This window comes from Hypomesus transpacificus, chromosome 18 (genome assembly GCF_021917145.1).
Source record: "Hypomesus transpacificus isolate Combined female chromosome 18, fHypTra1, whole genome shotgun sequence".
Taxonomy (NCBI): Eukaryota; Metazoa; Chordata; class Actinopteri; order Osmeriformes; family Osmeridae; genus Hypomesus; species Hypomesus transpacificus.
In genome coordinates, this window is record NC_061077.1 from 10418359 (window position 1) to 10437280 (window position 18922).

Sequence of the window (18922 nt, forward strand, 5' to 3'; positions counted from 1 at the left end):
CTATCAACTTGATAGTCTGAAATGAATCTGTTGACATTAGGGGTATTCCTGAAAAAATACACAGCCAACATTCCTCAAAACAGACACATGACAGTCAAGGAGCAGGCTTATTTCCGGAGGCCACAGAAAGTGATGGAATCGTAATTATCAGGATATCAATTAATCTCAAAAGTCTCAGTCTATAATAATTCCTAAAGTGGCAGTTCCTCTGGACCTTGAGTGAAATACTCTTTCACTGCACTATGACATATTCACTCTCAGTCCCAATATTGTGGTCTCTCTGCACTTCAGCTGTTTCTATGTATTTTTGGTTTAGGCTTATAATATATCTTATATCCCCTGACTGTCACTTGTCATGCTCCTATAATCTTTCATACTTGAGCTGTCAAAACTAAGGATTTTTATAGGAAATGTTCAATATTTCCCACATATCATGACACTACATCACACAAAAAAACGAAATGATGCTCTGCTGTTGCAGAGTATGTAGCAGCTCCACATAAGTCTTGTAGAATTTAAGAATAATGTAGCCTAGATCCCATAATCAAAATAAATGTCCCTAATTCTGAATAAATTACTATCAATGACTTGTAGCTATGGCACACTACGTGGCATATCGTTTTAAGGTTTGGGAAAGCGTAGATCCTTTACAAAACAGTTGCTATGGAGTTGTCTGTAGATTGAGTGAATCATCTAACATTAAATAGTCTCCACCACACAAAGAGCAAATAGCTTTCCTCAGAAGCATGAGGTGAGCACAAGCCCAGAGACACCAGCAAATACTCCACACACAAAGCACAGCCTTACATCAACAGACCTTCAGTGTTTGCTGTATAAAATGTCTGTGAAGGAATTGTATCAAAGACATTGAAGTTGTGCGCATTTAAAAACAAATGAAAACACTGTAGGCAGTACTCTAAGCTCCCCAAGCAGCTGGCCACCCACAGATACAGTATGCCCCTCACACTATCGTCAAGCTATTTATCTTAGATTTAAAACAAATATTGTGTTATTAATACTGCATTCAGAAAGTCAGAGTAGGTGTCTGTGGTGTTGATTTCATATGGAGATGGAGACACCTGCTGGGCTGTTTCTGCTGGTACACCTGGAGCATTTCAAATCCAGTACAATTGTGATAACTGAAATGGGAATGTAACACTATATTCTAACATTAGTGTTAATGTTCGAGTATTTTGGAGTGTTCTGTAACTATTTATGTCAGTTTCCATTGCTTTAACAATGTCTTTATTAAATTGCCACTTGCCCAGTTTATGTCATTTAAGTCGACAGACTTCTCTGTTGAATGTATGCACTTTCCTGCCAAAGTAAATTCCTTGTCTGTGCAAACTTTCATGGCAATTTTACCCCTTTCTGATTCAGATTCTCTCTCTAGGAGTCAAAATGTTAAACCAGCTATTCAGTTGACAAAGATCTGAAGTGGGACTTTACTTAATATGTAAAATAGAATCCCTTCGCAGAGAGATGCATGAACATAAAAACAGTAGCAAAGGAAAGGACAAAGACAAAAGAGAACTCACAACACAATGAACAAGGGAAAGAGAGAATGAAAACAAGACCACTTGGGAAATAAGTTCTGTCATTTCCATGCATTCTTCAGCGCCAGGGTTTAACAAGCTAAAAAGCGCATAAAGCCACTATGTGGGTTGAATTCCTCTTAATCTTCACAGTGAATGTTCAGCGGGAAGCCCATGGGAAGAATAACTTGTTAATTGAGACCTCCATCCACCGGAGGTGTACGCTAGAACACTGAACTTTATTTATTTGATACTTTGTTAGCTCAAGCATGGACTTTAGGGCATGCTTTAATGAGGTATATATATTATGTCTTGGTAGGAGCCAACATGGTGGTTTGCTGTACAAAAACTGCATTCCAGTACAAAACAATTGGAAAAATTATATCCCGACTGGATTTTACTTTAAATGATTCTACTGAACACACAGCAGTGTTTCCTATTTCTCAGTGTTTGCATGAAGCGAAAATAGACTCATTGTCTCGCATGTCTCATTACACAAATGTCTGTAGTGGTGATGCTCTTGAGCTGAGCAACCCCATGTCATCTAAACACTTTAAAACACCAACACAACTCTTGTATTTATAACCTCACTCAATGCATATCAGTTATCTTGTCATTGTTACATTCAATAGTCAATGTATTCTGATGAGTATTATGGCATTCATCTCTTCATTTAGAAATAAGACAGCCTCAGTTAGATCAATACTGATTGATCTTTATTGATCATATGAAGCAAATGTCTAGATGAAACAGTATCTTGACAGAAGCCTGTTAGATGGCTTCCCGAAGTTTGTTATATTCTGCTCTCTCAATCAATCTAAATCCAAGCACCATGGAAGAAGTCCACATTAAGCCATTTGAAATAATCAACAACGTTATTATTATGGGAGTAATGTACCTATTAAAATGCTATCTTCAATGGTAAACAAAAAATGCCAACATAAACCAGTTGAAATATTAGCATTTATTCTAACACCGATCCATGCTTGAGATCATCTTTTTGTCCCACAACAGAAATAATAACAATTGGATCACCAACATCATCAGTAGAAGATAGTACAATAGGTACAAAATAAAAACATTAAACTTGTGAATGCAAATGACGTGTATCAGTTGTGAACTGCATAAATGTCAAAGTTGAGTTGTTAAGCCCAGCAGTATTTAGCTCTCATCTGCCTCCAGGTTAATGTTGTTACCAAACTTGGCATAAAGTTGAACCTTCAGATCTGCTAACACCTGCTGTATCGCTGATACTCGCCCATCCAGGTCTTTGACTTCCTGCTCTAGCCCTTCCTGTGGACAAAATGGAGGATGGATGTATAGCTCTGCTCAAAACCATTATTTAAAAGTTTCCATTCAACACTAAAGGATAATTAGACTAAAATTATAAATTGACCAGCTACCTTTGCAGCTTCTAGCATTTCTTGCGTCTCCTCTTGGGTGTGACTGATGAAAACGTCGCCAATTTGATACGGGACCAGCAATGTGTCATCATCAAACATCATGATATCATCGCTGGCGTCCTGCAAATTCTGAAGAGATTTCTAAACCAAATAGAAAACAAGCAATTGCAGTTATCATTAAGGTACACAATAACAAATTAGTCATAAGGTAGATTGTAAGTAAATCAAGGATGTATTATTGACCCCGTATTGGTATTATAACAGCAAACAGCCAGGTGATGTGAATGCAACTCATGGTTACTTGGTAATCAAAGGCCATCATGGAAGAAAATGTAACATGAGAATGTAATATGACAAGACTGAACTTGCCTTTTTAGCTTCTATTTCGTCCTTCAGTTCAGTCATTCGATTTGTGTTCCGTGCAAACTTGTTGATCTTCTGTTGATCTTCAAACGTTACATTGACGTCTTCAACTCCCTGTGGGGAAGGAGGAACAAAGATTAAGGTGTATCAGTAAACATTTTATCAATGCTAATTGGCAGCCAGCTAGCAAATTAGTTACCGAAGCTAAGATAGCTAAATTAATTCCATATTGCAAAAACTGGCAACAAGGTGTCGTTTTCTAGGTCTGTGACACAACTAGTGCTAGCTAGCTATATTTGTGCGAAAAGAGCTCAGCTGTCATTTGCTTCAGCAATGCAATGCACGAGGTTTTTTTCTTCTAGTGCCTATTTGCTGACTAGTCTAGTCAGTCACTAACGAAAAACTGCAGTGAAGTGTCGTAACCTCACCATTACAAAAAAATATATTGTGGCTGTGAAACCTTTAAAGCAGACTCATGGTTGAATTGGATTTTTACTTACAACCGTTTTCTTCATGGTGGCTGCCATCTTTAGAACACGCCCGACTACTTCTTCGCGTGTGTCAGTCAGTTACATGTGACTTGCTTCCGCCACCTAGTGACCAATTTTTTTATTCAACAAAATATCAAGTCGGCACACAGCCTAAAATGTTCAGTTTCTACAAACATACGGGTTTCCTTTCATCTTTGTCTGATGCAATTGTTCTTAATGTTCATTCACCATAGTGATAGTTAATGCCGCCATATAATGTCATTACATTGAAAAGATTATGAAAGGCAATTATAATTTATTGTTACAAAACCTTGGATTTAGGCTGAAATATTTGCAAATGCGTTCCAATTTAAACACGTGATTGGAGGAACCGGAACTTTCACTCTGCAAATATTCAACAACAAACAGAACTGCTCCCAGGTTCAAATATTTGTTGAATGCACGAGTTACTAGAGTTTTAGAGCTTAACAACAATTTTCGATTTGTATGGATGGGACACATGGAAAAATATTTCATAAAGCAACACATTTATATGAGGTGCGGGGAGGACAAAAAAAACATATTATAGATTTCACATTAAACATTAAAATGGTTGGTTAATTAAACAGACGAAATATTTAAGTTGGATCTTTGAACAGAGGTTGTGTGGGATCTTTGAACAGAGGTTGTGTGAGGTCTTTAATCTCTTTTGTCCTTGTCAAAAGTTCACAGTAACTAGGGCAATCTGAGTTCCGCCTCACCATGTAGGCTACAGTACAGTGTTTTCCTTCAGCATATTGCATTTAGATTACAGATATTGTCTTTATTCGGAATTCCTTTGTTGAAGGTTTGTTAAAAGTTATGTATTTATTTGTTTGTTGTTGTTGAAAGGTCATGTTTAATATTATTTCTCATGTGGTGAATTCTTCAGCTGGTCCGATGGAAAACGTTTTTCAAAGAATGGCCCCTACACGGCTCCTCTGCAGCAGTGGGAGATGTTTGGCAAATCAGTGAATCCATGGAATTTTGTTTGAATGCTTAGAATGTATTGTTCATTCCACTTTAAGCCAAAAGCTATTCTACCAGTTGGTTACTGCAGTGGTTCCCAACCCTGATCCTCAGGGCACCCTGTCCTGCCTGTTTTAGATGTTTCCCTGCTCCAACACACCCGATTCAAATGAATGGGTTGTTATCCAGCTCTGCAGAGACATGCTTATGACCATTCATTTGAATCAGGTGTGTTGGAGCAGGGAAACATCTCAAACAGGCAGGACAGGGTGCCCTGAGGATCAGGGTTGGGAACCACTGGGTTACTGTATCAACATCTGTGGCCTTGTTTCCTGTTTGGAATACTTTCCCTTTTTAGATCATCATTTAGTGGACTGTTTCTTATTATTACCATTTTAGATATTGGTGTACCAATGATCCCTACAAGTACCATTTCAATATAACCTTTACACCAATTGTTATACTAATGCTACAATTACCTTTGTAGTGTACGCTTATTTTGATTATGCACATTATAGGTAAAAGAAGCTCTAAGATGGATTCCTTCAAATCCTTTGGAATGATTGCCTAATAGTGTCAGGTTCAAATGAAGTCACCATGGACCATATGTGAAACAATCATTCAAAAATTAGATTACCAGAGTCTATGTTTGCCTTGATTAGCAGTTATCGGTGCTGTCAATGGTCTTCTTACCAAATCAATATTATTTTCTAACCAAACCAAGATATCAGTATTGAACATCGATACATTGTAACATAATTGGGTGCCAACATTTACTATTGAATTTTTCTTTGATATGGGAGGTAGCTGTTGTGAGGTTCAGTAAGAAACTAAACTACAAACATAATTAACTGGTTAACTGTTTGGATTAGTGCCACAGTAAATACAGGGTTATGCCAGTGGTTTATTTGAGACATGGATCTCCTTCGCACACATCCTGTTTCTTCCAAACCACACCTTAATCAGCACATATGCCACCCTTCACTGTGACTCAGACTCTCTGGGATATCAGAGGGAATACGCTTGATAAAGCTAAACTCGTCACATTATGATGAAGAAGACCTTAGATAACTGAAGAGATTATTATGAGTGGATCAGAGATGCTGTGACAGAGACTTTTGCTGATGAGGCTGTAGGTTTGGTTCAAGAAGAAGACCTAGTTTATTGATGAAAGAAAGACACACCCCTTCAAGATCAGACTTATCACCTGGGTACTCTGGAGGATATCCACAGTACACTACATAGCAGGTTGAAAAGCAAGTGCACCTCCAGTTTTCCGAAGGCTGAGAATATAACAAACGGATAGCCCTTGTTGCTTTTCCACAAGATTTAAATATATTAAATATTAAAGGAGGAGACTCGAGGTAAGTAATCTAAGGCATACAATAACTTTTAATCTTCTGTGTAGTAAAGCAAACAGATCCCTCTGTTGTCCTCTAAATCAAACATGACTTCAATTAGTTATACAAATACTGTATTATCACATATTTTCCATGTTTATAACGCACAACCACTGTATTTTAGCTGCTTGTTGATCTGTACCTGCACGTCTTGTTCTTGGGTAAAGATGGGGAATGAGCAATCTACTCACAAACAAAATGGGCTCCAAACTAAGGTACGGGAACCAACATTGTCTTGATATATTCAAGGATTTTGCCACAGCATGTACATTATTGGTTGACTTTCAGGGTGTTTTATTTCTACAACTGTGTTGCTTGTAGGTTGAAGAAGTCACTCTGCAGCATCAAAATGGAGGACTCAATGGCCACGCTGTAAAAATCTTGGAAAACAATGGTGGGTAAATCATACATCCATTATCAATCACAGACAATGATTAATAATCGCTTAATGTCATTGTATCTTGTTGGTGTTTGATTACCTCCTTACTTTTCACTACCATAATGAACCTTTTACCAGCCTGTGCAATGATGTGTCTACATCTGATGTCAGCTCCTTAGCTACATGACTTTTCGACTCATCTTCGAGTTGTTAGCTTAGTTAAGATCAAGTTCTAAACCTCACTTAAGTCTCTGTAAACACAAAAGCCTGAAGGACTACTGGGTGGTGTGGCCGGTGTGGCCTGCAATGTGATTTTAAGGCGTTGCCTCAGGTATGGGCCTAATTTAACTATTTGATCTGTCACAGTGTTGTCTTACTGTGGATCAACAGTCATGTACTAGGATTCCCATGACTCAAAGCTTATTGAAGACCTAATGTTGACTTGCATCATTTAAACCATGTCACTTAATTGTACCTGTCATCCAACACATGTTAATGTGATTTCCTATAAGCTTTTAACATGAATCTTTGGAATAGTTCATCATGGTGGTTCTATCAACTGGGAACTCCTTTGGTAAAGTACACCAGCTGATTCCCCAAAAAGGGGACATGTGGTGTCACCTCCCTGATTCCTGTAAGAACAAACAACTGCTATCTCTTTTGCAGTTGTCAGTGAGGTTGCAGTGCAGAAAAGTTGTGAGACACCCACATCAACCCTCTCATTGGAGATAGCACTTGACCAGACAGATGATACCAGTTTTCCTCTGGCTGAAGAGAATGCATGTCTCCCTGAGAATGTGGAACAGAAGAAGGAGACTGAAATCCCCTCCCCTGATTTACCCAAGAAAGATCCCAAGGAGACAGTGGAAAAAGTTACCTTCTTTGACAAGCTATTCAAAAAGAAAACACAGACACCATCCATTGTGGAGAACTCGCAGGAGACAAATAACCCCAATGAAAATCCCTCTTCACCTGTAGCTGATGACCCACAATCTGTAAGTATAAACTTATATAAACATATACAAACATATTTCCTGTCATTTGTAAGTATATGATTGTGCACGTCCCCGGAACAGATTGTCTATAAATCTTCATTCCTCACAAACATTGATGTTGCTTCTCATTACAAAGGATTTACAAAATCGGTTTGCTGACGCATCTAAATTGTGTGAAGCTGAAATTTCGACACAGAGCAAATCAAAACACTCAACGGTGGAGTATGCATTGCAACCAGAAGCAGAAACACCCCCCAGTGGATCAGATCCAGATCCAGCAGACCAAAACACCAGCCTTGCCTTTGAAGTGGTGAAGCATGTTAAGGTTGATGCCAGTGTTGCAGGTGCAATTGCTAGTGCTGTAGAAGTTGTTAAGGGGAAGGTTGAAGAAACTGAAGCGGAACTCGAAGCAGCTGAATCAACTGTGTTGGCAATTGTTGAGGCTGTTGAGGTTGAGGCTATAGATGAGGGTGGTGAGAATAATGACTGTGAAGAGGCTCGTATTATCCTAGAAATAACTTCCAGTGGTGTCATGGAAGTCCCAAAATATAAGATTAAAGAAGAGAGTGCTGCAGCGTCGGGTGCTACCATGGAGTTTAATTCTGAGGGCTTCAAAGAGGAGTCCGAAAATGAATCAAATCGCAAGGATGTGGCAGCTGATGCACAACCAGAAACCACTCAAGACTCTGGATCTAGTCCTACTGCAGAGGGAACATCTCCTGCCCCGGAAGTGGTGGTGTGTGTTCTTGATTCCAGTGTTGTTGAGGCAATCACCAAGGTTGAGGCCATGGCAGCGGAAGCTGAAGACAGCCCACAGCCTGAGAAGGAAAAGAAAGCACAATTATGTAAATCAGACTCTGAAATGGACTTGGACTGCACTGAAGAACCTGATCTCACCTTGTCTCCTTCCAGTGCCCAGGAATCCGTAGACGCCATGGTTGAATCCAAGGAGGACAGTAGTGCTGCTGTGAAACTGAAAGAGGATGGTAGCCTGGTGCTCAGCAAACCTCCAGATGATAAATCATTTTCACTGTTGCTCAATCATCTAGAGTCAGCTTGCAAACAAAGTTTTGTAAAATCCCAATTTAAGCTTGTACAAATTGAGTCGGTTGCACAGGGTTACACTATTTGCATTAAACTAGAAGTGGACGTACAGGAGAGTAACGTGAAATGTTAGAATCACACTATCACACTGTTGACATGATTGAATGTAGCATTGTGGTTACATTCAAGTCTTATGTTACAAGTTTTCTATAATTACAAATACTAATAATATTTTTTTAATTAAAGTGTTTGTTATGTATAAATAATGCTTGTATGTGCCAACAGATGTTTTCAAAATACATCACAAATCAACACATTGTCTGCTAAAATAAAGCTTGAACAGGTTTCATATGAAATGTGCTAAATATTTCACACGTACATACACACATACCCCAACTGATCTAAGCACAAACAAGGCTCACTAAAGGCTATAGGTTAAATGCTTTGCTTAATCTTAATTGCTTGGCAAGATTGTAAGTTTCAGCCTCGTTACTTTTAGACAGTACACATCAGCATACTATACTATGCCCTTGCTGTAAGATCTTGTTTTCTCACTCACACAAAACATGTACTTGATTGGGGTTGAACCATAGCTATCTGCTGGAAAAGTAAACTGCCAATTAGTAGACCAAATGGATGTAATTGCAGTTAGGAAAATGATTGAGACTTCAAGGCCAAGGCCACAGGATCGCTTCATACTTGGTTCCTTTCTGTATCCAGACAAACACACATCCTTGAGCATATGATAATTGGAAGAACTGAATGTGAATTTAACATTTTGACCCCACTCTTTTTCAAGCCTTTATGACAGCTGTGCTGATGGAAAAATAACACATTCTGACATTTTTTTAGGCACAAGACTGCATTTTATTGTAGACGCAACTACAATTAAAAACATTCTTAGTTGATATCTGCACACATGCCTGAATAATGAATGAATATTGTCATATTTAAGAATAATCTATACTAAATTGATGTGGGACCCATTCCCTTCTCATCAGATAAAAAAGCTGTACATTTAACAAATATAAATTTGCCTTGAAGCAAGATAGAAACATTGTCTTACATTTCTCCAAGCATAGAGCCATAAGTGTAGAACATAGCAGAATACCAATAGGGGTTGGTGGGGTGGGCACAGACATTAATAAAAGGGTGATTGTTGATAGAGCCCTGAGTAGGCAGAGGCATGGATGGAATTGTGCTCCCAGCTCAATGCTTTGATTAACAGTGCCTGCATATCAGCTCCTCTGCTGCTCCAACACATCTCCAAGAGCTCATTCTTTGTGGCTATCCATAGGAACTTGCTGAGCCAAAGGAAGATTCAGTGACATTTAAGGAGCCAAACTGTGTGTCTGTCACCCCTACCCCGGAGGAAGGCACAACACCTGAGGCTGGTGAAGACAGGGATCACCTTGTGGAAACTCAAGAGGGGGAGAGCACTGAAGAGAATACAGTTATGAACTTCTTCAAAACACTAGTAAGTTGAAAATTCGCTTGGGCCTATTTTATTGTGACATTCATTGTGATTTTTGTGATAGGCATTATTCCTTTTGAATTGCGTGTAACATCTCAATACCAAATCAAAATGTGTTTTTGGACATAAACAAATGAATCGTATTGTAAAATATTGTATAACCATTCTGTAAATCTGAAGATAATGACATTTTAAGAGAGTGTCAACTGCACCTCTGTTGAGGTGTAACATCTGTTTATGGTTAGGATTGGAATCATAAGGTAGTAATTGAATTGATAGTAATTGAAAACGTGATGATAGTCAACTGAGCATCTATACCTACACAAGTTACATTTCCAAGTAAATTGCCACAATAAAATGATACTGAAATCAATTTCTTATAACCTGAAAAAATTGGGGCTGTTGAAAACGCCTGATATTCATAAGTGTTGTCATTGTCTTGAAACTGTGTTGCACTGTTAGATACTGTGCTTATTGTATATGAAAGTGTGTCTAAAGGCAGTCTCTTGGGCGTCTCTAAGAAATGTGTGCCCCACTGACCATGTCTGAAGGAAAGGTTACACAAGACACCATTGTGTTTCCCTCTTCATCATGGCGTCTTTTGGAATGATGCCTCTTTAAAGAGTTAACATTGCTCCAGCCCTATGCTAATCAAGTCTTTGAACATGCGGGAATGTGGTGGCCTATTGTTCGCCCCATAATGTGAGCTCACAAGGGAGGCCTGTGCAATTGGAAGTTGAGATGTGTGAAGATAGAGCGAGGGCAGGCCTACGCCATCTCCAGAGCACAATGGATGTTTCAGTGAGGCTGCATGTACTGTATGAGCTCTGTCATGGAGGATCTATGTGCACTTTGTGTACCTTGTCGTTATCCTTACATAGGCGCCAATGTCTGTATAACTGAAAGACATCTGTCCTGTTGAACATGGCTCCTGCATTTCACTTTAAAACATTCCAACATTATACAGTTGAAAACTAATTTGAAATGTTCTCATGCTTTTGCATATGCCTTGGTTGTGTGAACTTATTTAAATACTCCCATTCTAAACAGGTCAATCCCACTAAAACACCCAAAAAGGAAAAAGCCTCTCCAGATGTTGCCATAGACCCGGTAAGCAATCATCTTTCTTCATGGCCTTTGCACTGACTGCTCATTTGCAATAGTACACTAATCACATGCTCTTTACGTGACATACTGTGTGTAACACTCTTTGGAGAGAAGGTAATCTTTTCATGTGATTTGTGTTTAAATAAGTAAATATGACCTCACTAAAGTAAGAGCAATTATTATTATCATGACTCAAGATCTTAACGTTTCCGTATCACAGAATGTGAGGCCCCATAGTAAAGATCTACATTCACATTTATTCATTTAGCAGACACTTTTATCCAAAGCGAATTCCAAGAGACAGCTTTACAAAAAGTTCATCTCCAGAGATCTACAGTTAGACTTACAGGAAAATACCCTAAATATGTCCCCAGAATAAGAATACTGTAATGCATTACTTCTTCAGTTATTACTAAATCAGTAGTAGTGTCAGAATTGTGCCATAACTGGCATCCATTTTTTATCAAATCTGAGAAGAACTCTGCATGCAGGCCAGATGGCATCTTCCTCAGTCATGGAATCCAAATACATGGAGCCTGTTAGCTAAAGAGACCTCTGCTGGTCTCTTACGCAAACTATTGAGACAGGTGTTGCATACAACCTCTTAGAAGAGCCCAAATTGTAAATACACTCTTGAAACAGCACTCTCATGTTTACATTTGTCACTGTCTCAGAAGGAGACCCCTCCAGCACCAACAACAGCTGTGAGTATACTTTACATCTTGTAGAAAGTGAATGTTGCTTTGTAGTTTTACATTTTTACATATACAAACATGTACAGAATGTACAAACATTCTGGTATATTTGATTATGACTTGAAAAGTTTTAATGGGAAGATTCTTTCTCCTTTTCATAGGCTGCCCAAGTAGTAGATGCTCCAGCTTCCACAGCACCAAAGGGAATGTCCATCCCTCCACCACCACCCCCGGCACCACCAATACTGGAAAGCAAAGGGGAAACTGCTGCCAAACCTGTCAAAAGCATAACCAAAGAAGAAGCAAAGGATGCTGCCAAAGAACCTGAAGCTGCCAAGGCGAAATCATCAAAAGACAGTCCATTCAGCATACTTTTCCGTCCAAAGGTAAATTCACACCTGCATATAGAAAGTAACAACATAAAATCGTAGTTGAGCTACTTCACAGGAAATCTTTTTTTAGATGGAATGGTTCCGATAATAACAGATGTATGTTAATTTGAGGTACTGTTCTGGTTCAAGGCATCTAAAGCCAAGGGTGCCACATCAAGTGGAGCCAAAGCCCCTGTGAAGCCCAGTGCAGTGGTAAAGGACATGCTTTTTAACCAATGGCACAGTGGCATTCTGTGGCATCCATCTATCATGTAATTGTATTAATGATATCATTGCAACTTTACAAAGGTTGGAGTTTCAAAGGTCTAGAGCACGGACTGCTTTTCTTTTCCTCCCTTCACATTTCTCCCATCCCCTTTGTTCAAAGAAACAGCATAACAGCCACCATGGTCTGATCGTCCATCCTTCCATGTGTATCAGCATGTTTCCATATCTGTCATATCTACCTTTCCTATTTTTACATTTACATGCATTCATTTGAACACATTTAATTTGAATCAATCCAACCCATGTTAGAAGTATAAATGGCCATATTAACACCAGACACCAATTGTTCCTTTACTGTATCCAATACATTTGTTCATTGAACCACATTGCTGTACATCTTGCCATGTATTTAATATGTTTATGGCCGGATTGACATCACTCTGCTCTCCCACACTCCCACAGACAGCAGAAGTGGTGCCACAAACAATAGAAGTCCAGGTAAATTAGTGGATAATTCTCTTGTGATCGCCACATCTCTCTCATTTTGCTTGGATGCATGAAGTGAATAGCAACTGTATTCACTGTGTATTCACACAGTGAATACAGTTGTGGTATTGGATCACATCTATGCATATTTGAATCGTCCTCCTCTCTACTCATTAGTGGGATCTTTCCTGTGGCTCGCAGGTGGCAGACATTTGCTTCCAACACTCCCTTACGCTTTTATTTCTGCTGACTACAGCTCAATACCTTTATGTTACCTTCCCCTCTGGCCTCCTATAGAAGGTGGATCCCTCCAAGGCGAGCACTCTGGAAGCCTCTCCCAAGCCAGAACCACCACCTGTTCCAGAGGAAACAAAAACTCCTGCGAAAGCCTCTACTTTTAAATCCTTTTTTAAGCCCAGCAAGGTAAATAATGTCACATACTCATGACTGTACTTCTACTCCATACAAAATTGGATTTTTATACAGGACATGCATAATTCAGGATATGCACAGTCAATGTAGCTTTCAGACAATATTAGAAATGCATATTATAGAGAATAACAGTGGAATGTGAATTTGAGGTGCTGCTAGATCAAATGGCCTCAAAAGTCCAGACGGCCTCAGCAAGTGGAGTCCGACTCCTCATGAAAACAACGGGAGGGGTAAATGGCGACACACTCCTGCCATTGACAAATTAACAAGAGTGATCTCAGATGCTGACACTACCCTATTGAAACAACCTCCATCGCAGTGTGAACTATCCCGGGAAAATAAATGATGTTGACCATTCAATACATGCTTTAACAGCTGTTTTGACAAAGGCCCTCTTTTCTATTAATCATTTGTTGTAATCATGTATAGCTTTTAATAGCTACTGCAATGCTTGCTTGTTCACTTGTCATACAACAACACAGAATATGCTGAGTTGCATCAATTGTGTGTCTCATTGTACCAAACAATATATTTAAATACTACTATAGCAGTTTCAAATATCTAATCATCTCTGGATCCTTGCTTGATGCCTCACACAGTGTCCTACAATTGATCATCTGATCTTGTAATGTATCTAGGCTGCAGAGCCCAAGAAGGAGCCATCTGCTCCTCCTGCCGAGCCTGAAGCTGCCCAGGCTGTGAAGACTAAGGAGGAGCCTAAGGCCACCCCCAAGGCCCCATCACCAGAGGCCCCAGTGGACAACCAGTCAGCGACCTCTCAGAGTGGAGAAGATCCAGCCAACATACCCAGGAAAATGGAGAAGAGGAACTCCATCCACTTGTTCTTCAAGAACCTGGTAGGTCAGACGAGCACCTTTTGTTCAAGTTGCTCAAATTGTATTAGAACCTATGTTTACCATGTTGGGGTGAGATTCATGATTGTCATTGTTGAACATGTTGCTTTCTGCTGCAGTGTTGCAGTGGAAACACTGTTCCACCATTGTTTCTCCAAACACCCACTAGATGGAAACAATGTCTCAAATATAGCAGCTGTGTGGCCTTGTAGTTGGAGCACAGGTCAAGTCGATCTCTACCAAAAGAACATGCTCATATAAATAGTTGGATCAATGGATATGTTTGTTTTTTCACTTACAGGGTAAACGCCATTCAGATGCAGGAGTTCAAACAGAACCATTGGCTGTCTCATCTGCTCCCGAAAAGGCCAAATAGAAAAAATAAAAATAAATGCCACCCTGTTTTCAATCCCAAAAATGAACAATTTCATTGTTTCACGTTTCATCATCTGATTAGGGGTGGGGAAGAGAAGTTAGATGAAATTTCATACAACAAAAGAATAAGAGCAAGTGCTTGTTTGATGAGAGCAAGAAGTCAAATGTGGACTGGTGGTGTGGTTTAGTTTACAAGGAGTATTTTAACAATTGGATACCTTCTTTGTCATGATGGGGATATATGCATTGGTTATAAATGGCATGATCAATACAATAGTGTGGTTTTATAAGGACACTTCTCAGAAACACTTCCTGTAGACAGCTGTTAAACATGACATTTCTGAATGCTAGACTATTTATCTTCATTTACACTCTGCTAATACTCTAATGCTGCATTATGTTTTGTTTTGGTTCTTTTCATTCTATATAAAATATTTAACATCAACATACTTTCCATTATCTGATTTGCCTTTTGTGGGGGGTACAAATTGATATAGTGGCAATTTATGGGATTGAGTCAAACAATGGAGATGGTACAAAGACAGTGAAGGTTACTCAGCATGTAATGGTCCCGGGAGATATTCACTGGTAGTTCATGATAGATAATCTTGCATAAGTATTTCATTACCGCTTTTATTTTTCAATGGCACTTTACAAGGAAATGTCTCAACTTCTATGTCATGTCTGACGTTTCCTCTGTTGTTCTTGTCACACTTCATTAATTGACAACCGATAAACTGACTCTACAGATATGCATATTCTCTCCACCTTATACATTATTTCAATGATTTCTATTGTTAAAATCTGTATGAATTATTGTCATGTAGTATGACATTTACACTATGTGTCATATTAACATTTATTTTATTTTTCTAGAGCTACATCTCTGTAACTTGGATCGTATCAAAGACAATAAATATGTACACCTTTTGTTGTTATGCTTTCTACTGTAGCTCCCCCCCTTTCTGAAAATGAAACTTGTAGGTAATGAATAGTAATGAATGTTGTGAACAGAGTTGGTTGAATAATTGCACCTCATGATCAAATACAACTGTCAGGTGTTGCAATAAGAAGAAAAAGAAAGACATTGCCTAACAGGTTTGTCAACCACTTAGAACGTTTCAAATATTTTTAGGAAAGGTCTAAAACACTTTCACTTTGCAGATCCCCTCAAATGGATTTAGAAGAGAAATATAAAGTTATGTGAAACACTATTTTTATAATTCACCAAACGTTTTCTCAAAACCTGTTCCACAGCTCATTGCTCAGGGAACCAGTATTTTTTGTTTCTGTTCTGACCCACTGTTGGAAAAATTACCACACCTTCGACAAAAGGTGCAGGAATTATATACAGTACTATTCTTCTTTAGGCATTTCCACATTCATTTAATTACCTTCTAAAATACAATCATCTACCAGTAGATACAAAGAAAATAGTTGTAATCCTTTTTAGCACACAGGGACAATGATTACAGAATAGGAGCTAGAATTGAGTCCATTGTTTTGTTTTTTACACCATTCCTATTTTCTTGCAGTTATTTACAGTCTCACCTATTCCTCGTGGACTAGTTTCTCACAGTAAAAAACCAGATCTAACAGATTGTGTATCTGGTGTAAAGGATAAAACTTTCATCTTTTAAAATCGTCCTAATATTAATTTCCTTGATTCATTTTACTATGCACACCATGAAGATAGACTTTGGCAGGATATATTTAGATAGTGCTTTTCTGAGATCATCCACCATTAAATGATGAGTCGCAGAATGTCCCTGAGGACATAGCTCACATTGCTCCTTTGTTATCTGAAGCACACTGTTCTTGCACTGACCTCTGTAATAGGTGCGATCATTTCAAATTTGTGCATCAAAGCAATTGCCATGCTGTGAATGAGAGGAAGAGTAGTGTGTGCCAGTACGGTGACAGATATTTATCTGGAGCATTATCCCCTGTGGTCTGTTTCACTTTAAAATGCAAAATCTTTAACAGTTAGCATATAATACTAATGAGTTTGACGGAGTAAGATTTCTTAAATCTCATTACCTGTGAGAGCTTTCAGTAAATGGTGGCTTTGTATCTTACCCTGAGCTCAAACACATTTGCTAAGTTTTTAATATTTCTCATTGATCATTTCCACTTTGCATGATTCATCTGAGAACTCTTAACCGACAACATTTTCTGTCTACCTCTCTTTCTTCTCTCTCTATCTCTCCCTCTGTCTCTCTGTCACACACACACACACGCACACACTCACACACACACACACACACACACACACACACACACCTACACACACACACACACACACACACACACACACACACACACACACACACACATACACACACAGAGATATACAAAACTGCTCATACAAACAATTTAGAAACAAAACAGTTGCCTACTAATTTGAACTCATATACTTCTTTCTAAAGAAGACATTGCTACAAAAAAAACCTTACTGAAACATTTCCATATTTACAAATAATAAAAGTCACATGATCTTAGGTGCATTGTGTTGCAAATGGAGTCTAGCTGTTGAAAGCTCAGTGACAAAACAAAGTGTCTCCCTAAACTTTGCGTTACTTTTGGGTGGGATGCAGAACAATTAAATCCATAATAATATATTCATTGAAACAGTGTCTTTAGTGTAATGTAATTGGTGACTGAAGAAGAGAATACATCACAAATACTGTAATATAGGTCATATATCTTTGATACAAGCCAAGTCTGTATGCATATTGATGGGCGACCATAGTAATCGAGTTCATCTCTGGAGTGTCTGTGAGAATGCACCCATGCCCTGGACAGGGTGGGACAAGGGAACAGTGGGTAGGGAGGCCTGCAGGGCAGCCTGCTGTCAACACTAATGTGTGTCACAGCCAGCGCTGCTCTGCATCAGCATGTCCACAGGGACCCAAAAGGGGAAACCATTCCAGGCAGCTTCGAAAGACAGAGCATTATTCCCAGGCCTCTTGATAGCAGGTTAAAAGCAATATCTATCCACTGTATGACACTGTGACTCACTGACAGTCTATATAGTCTGTTCAATCAGCCAGCTGCAGAGCTGGTGTGCTGAATGATTAAATATTTAGTTGTTTTGGGAAGCATGATGCAGATGCACAAAGACGCTCCTTAGCGGTGGAGCACCTAGGAGTGTTCATTGGCACAGGCAAAATCATTTGCTATTTTTAAGTCTCAAAAGTTGAAAAGCAGGTCCTGCTTCTTTGAGTCCTGAGTCCTGGTTTTAAATCCTGCATGGTGATCATTCACTGGTACATATTACTGTAAAGACATATACATATGTAGGCAAAGTATATGTGAAGGTGAAACATATTAGAATAAACATTAAACATACATCCTGTCACAAGATGATAACAATGCTCAGGGCAAAGACCAGCTAGCCCAAAACAAACAATGAAAGAAACTTTGACTCAAACTTGCAAATGTTGATAATGAAGTAATGTATAATTTTACTGTCAAACGATGCAAATAGTTTTTTTTCTTCTTTTCTCTCAAACTCATCAATCACATATAACAGTCACGTTAACATTTCAAAAGAGGCTGGTTTGGTTTAGCAGAAGAAAGCTCAACGACATACAGTGGCGGTTCAAGACAAATTTTACTGGGGGGGCTAAGGGGGGGGGGGGGGGGGCATTGTTTAATCAGAGGGGCACATTAATAAACGGAAACATTAAATACTTTAATTTTGCTTTAAACATTAAAATCATACAAACGGCTCTGGCTCTCCCTCTAGCTCCTCAGCTCTCTCAATACCTTGATATGTTTCTCTAACTTTTGTATTTACTGGGGCAAAAAAGGCTGCAATGTCCCTTCCTCATTTCATGATGACTACTAGAAGAAGAAAAATGTGTATATATTTAGTCAACTCAAGGGGGCCACAGGGGGGCCAGGGACATTTTTACATGGGCACTGGCCGCTGTAGACCCCCGTGTAGAACCGCCCCTGATGATATATTAGCAGACCAAAACACTACACCTCTTAAAAACCTGACACATTTTACACACTGGATTCCCTTCACATCTTCCTGGATGTAGTTGTAAGTGTATTGTTAGACTTTGCACACTGAAGTTTACACATATGTGATAAGGAAATGATTATCTGAAGAAATCACAATTGATTTTGGTCAAACAAATAACATTTGGTTCTAAGACCATTGTGAAATGTTCTGTTCTGATAATTATACTATCATATATGATTAAAAAAAGGTTAAGATGAACAAACATGGCAGGTTAAGGGGTAGCAAAGAGACTTTATATTATCACTGAAACAGCCCCAATGGTAATAA

At 38.9% G+C, this 18922-nt stretch overlaps 2 protein-coding genes across 10 annotated transcripts; one reads left to right on the forward strand and one right to left on the reverse strand.

The window, feature by feature from the left end:
• Positions 1-2480: 2480 nt before the first annotated feature.
• pfdn4 (prefoldin subunit 4) lies at positions 2481-3888 on the reverse strand. Its single transcript, XM_047040165.1, has 4 exons — positions 3802-3888; positions 3308-3415; positions 2939-3079; positions 2481-2828 (listed from the first exon to the last, which is right to left on the reverse strand). The coding sequence occupies exons 1-4, from the start codon at positions 3826-3828 to the stop codon at positions 2697-2699; spliced, it is 408 nt and encodes a 135-aa protein (XP_046896121.1). The 5' UTR covers positions 3829-3888; the 3' UTR covers positions 2481-2696.
• A 1843-nt stretch (positions 3889-5731) lies between these two features.
• bcas1 (brain enriched myelin associated protein 1) lies at positions 5732-15549 on the forward strand. Of its 9 annotated transcripts, none has more exons than XM_047040399.1 (14): positions 5745-6143; positions 6304-6394; positions 6501-6573; positions 7225-7553; positions 9895-10074; positions 11122-11181; positions 11856-11882; positions 12035-12259; positions 12395-12457; positions 12935-12970; positions 13256-13381; positions 13540-13620; positions 14029-14247; positions 14546-15549. In XM_047040399.1, the coding sequence occupies exons 2-14, from the start codon at positions 6347-6349 to the stop codon at positions 14618-14620; spliced, it is 1542 nt and encodes a 513-aa protein (XP_046896355.1). In that variant the 5' UTR covers positions 5745-6143; positions 6304-6346; the 3' UTR covers positions 14621-15549. The 9 variants fall into 9 exon arrangements, with proteins under 9 accessions (XP_046896356.1, XP_046896355.1, XP_046896353.1 ...); XM_047040397.1 differs by having other exon boundaries at positions 5746-6143; positions 11853-11882; XM_047040398.1 differs by having other exon boundaries at positions 5746-6143; positions 6347-6394; positions 11853-11882.
• The last annotated feature ends 3373 nt before the right edge of the window (positions 15550-18922 follow it).

What these genes read in the sequence shown, in the direction of transcription:
- pfdn4 (XM_047040165.1), bottom strand. Translation starts at nt 3,828, where the DNA reads ATGGCAGCCACCATGAAGAAAACGGTT. An exon ending in ACGAAATAGAAGCTAAAAAG is followed by an intron (nt 3,080 to 3,307) that starts GCAAGTTCAGTC and finishes TATTTGGTTTAG; the next exon opens with AAATCTCTTCAGAATTTGCA. An exon ending in AAATGCTAGAAGCTGCAAAG is followed by an intron (nt 2,829 to 2,938) that starts GTAGCTGGTCAA and finishes TTTTGTCCACAG; the next exon opens with GAAGGGCTAGAGCAGGAAGT.
- bcas1 (XM_047040397.1), top strand. Translation starts at nt 6,347, where the DNA reads ATGGGGAATGAGCAATCTACTCACAAACAAAATGGGCTCCAAACTAAG. An exon ending in CAGATGTTGCCATAGACCCG is followed by an intron (nt 11,182 to 11,852) that starts GTAAGCAATCAT and finishes TCACTGTCTCAG; the next exon opens with AAGGAGACCCCTCCAGCACC. An exon ending in CTCCAGCACCAACAACAGCT is followed by an intron (nt 11,883 to 12,034) that starts GTGAGTATACTT and finishes TCCTTTTCATAG; the next exon opens with GCTGCCCAAGTAGTAGATGC.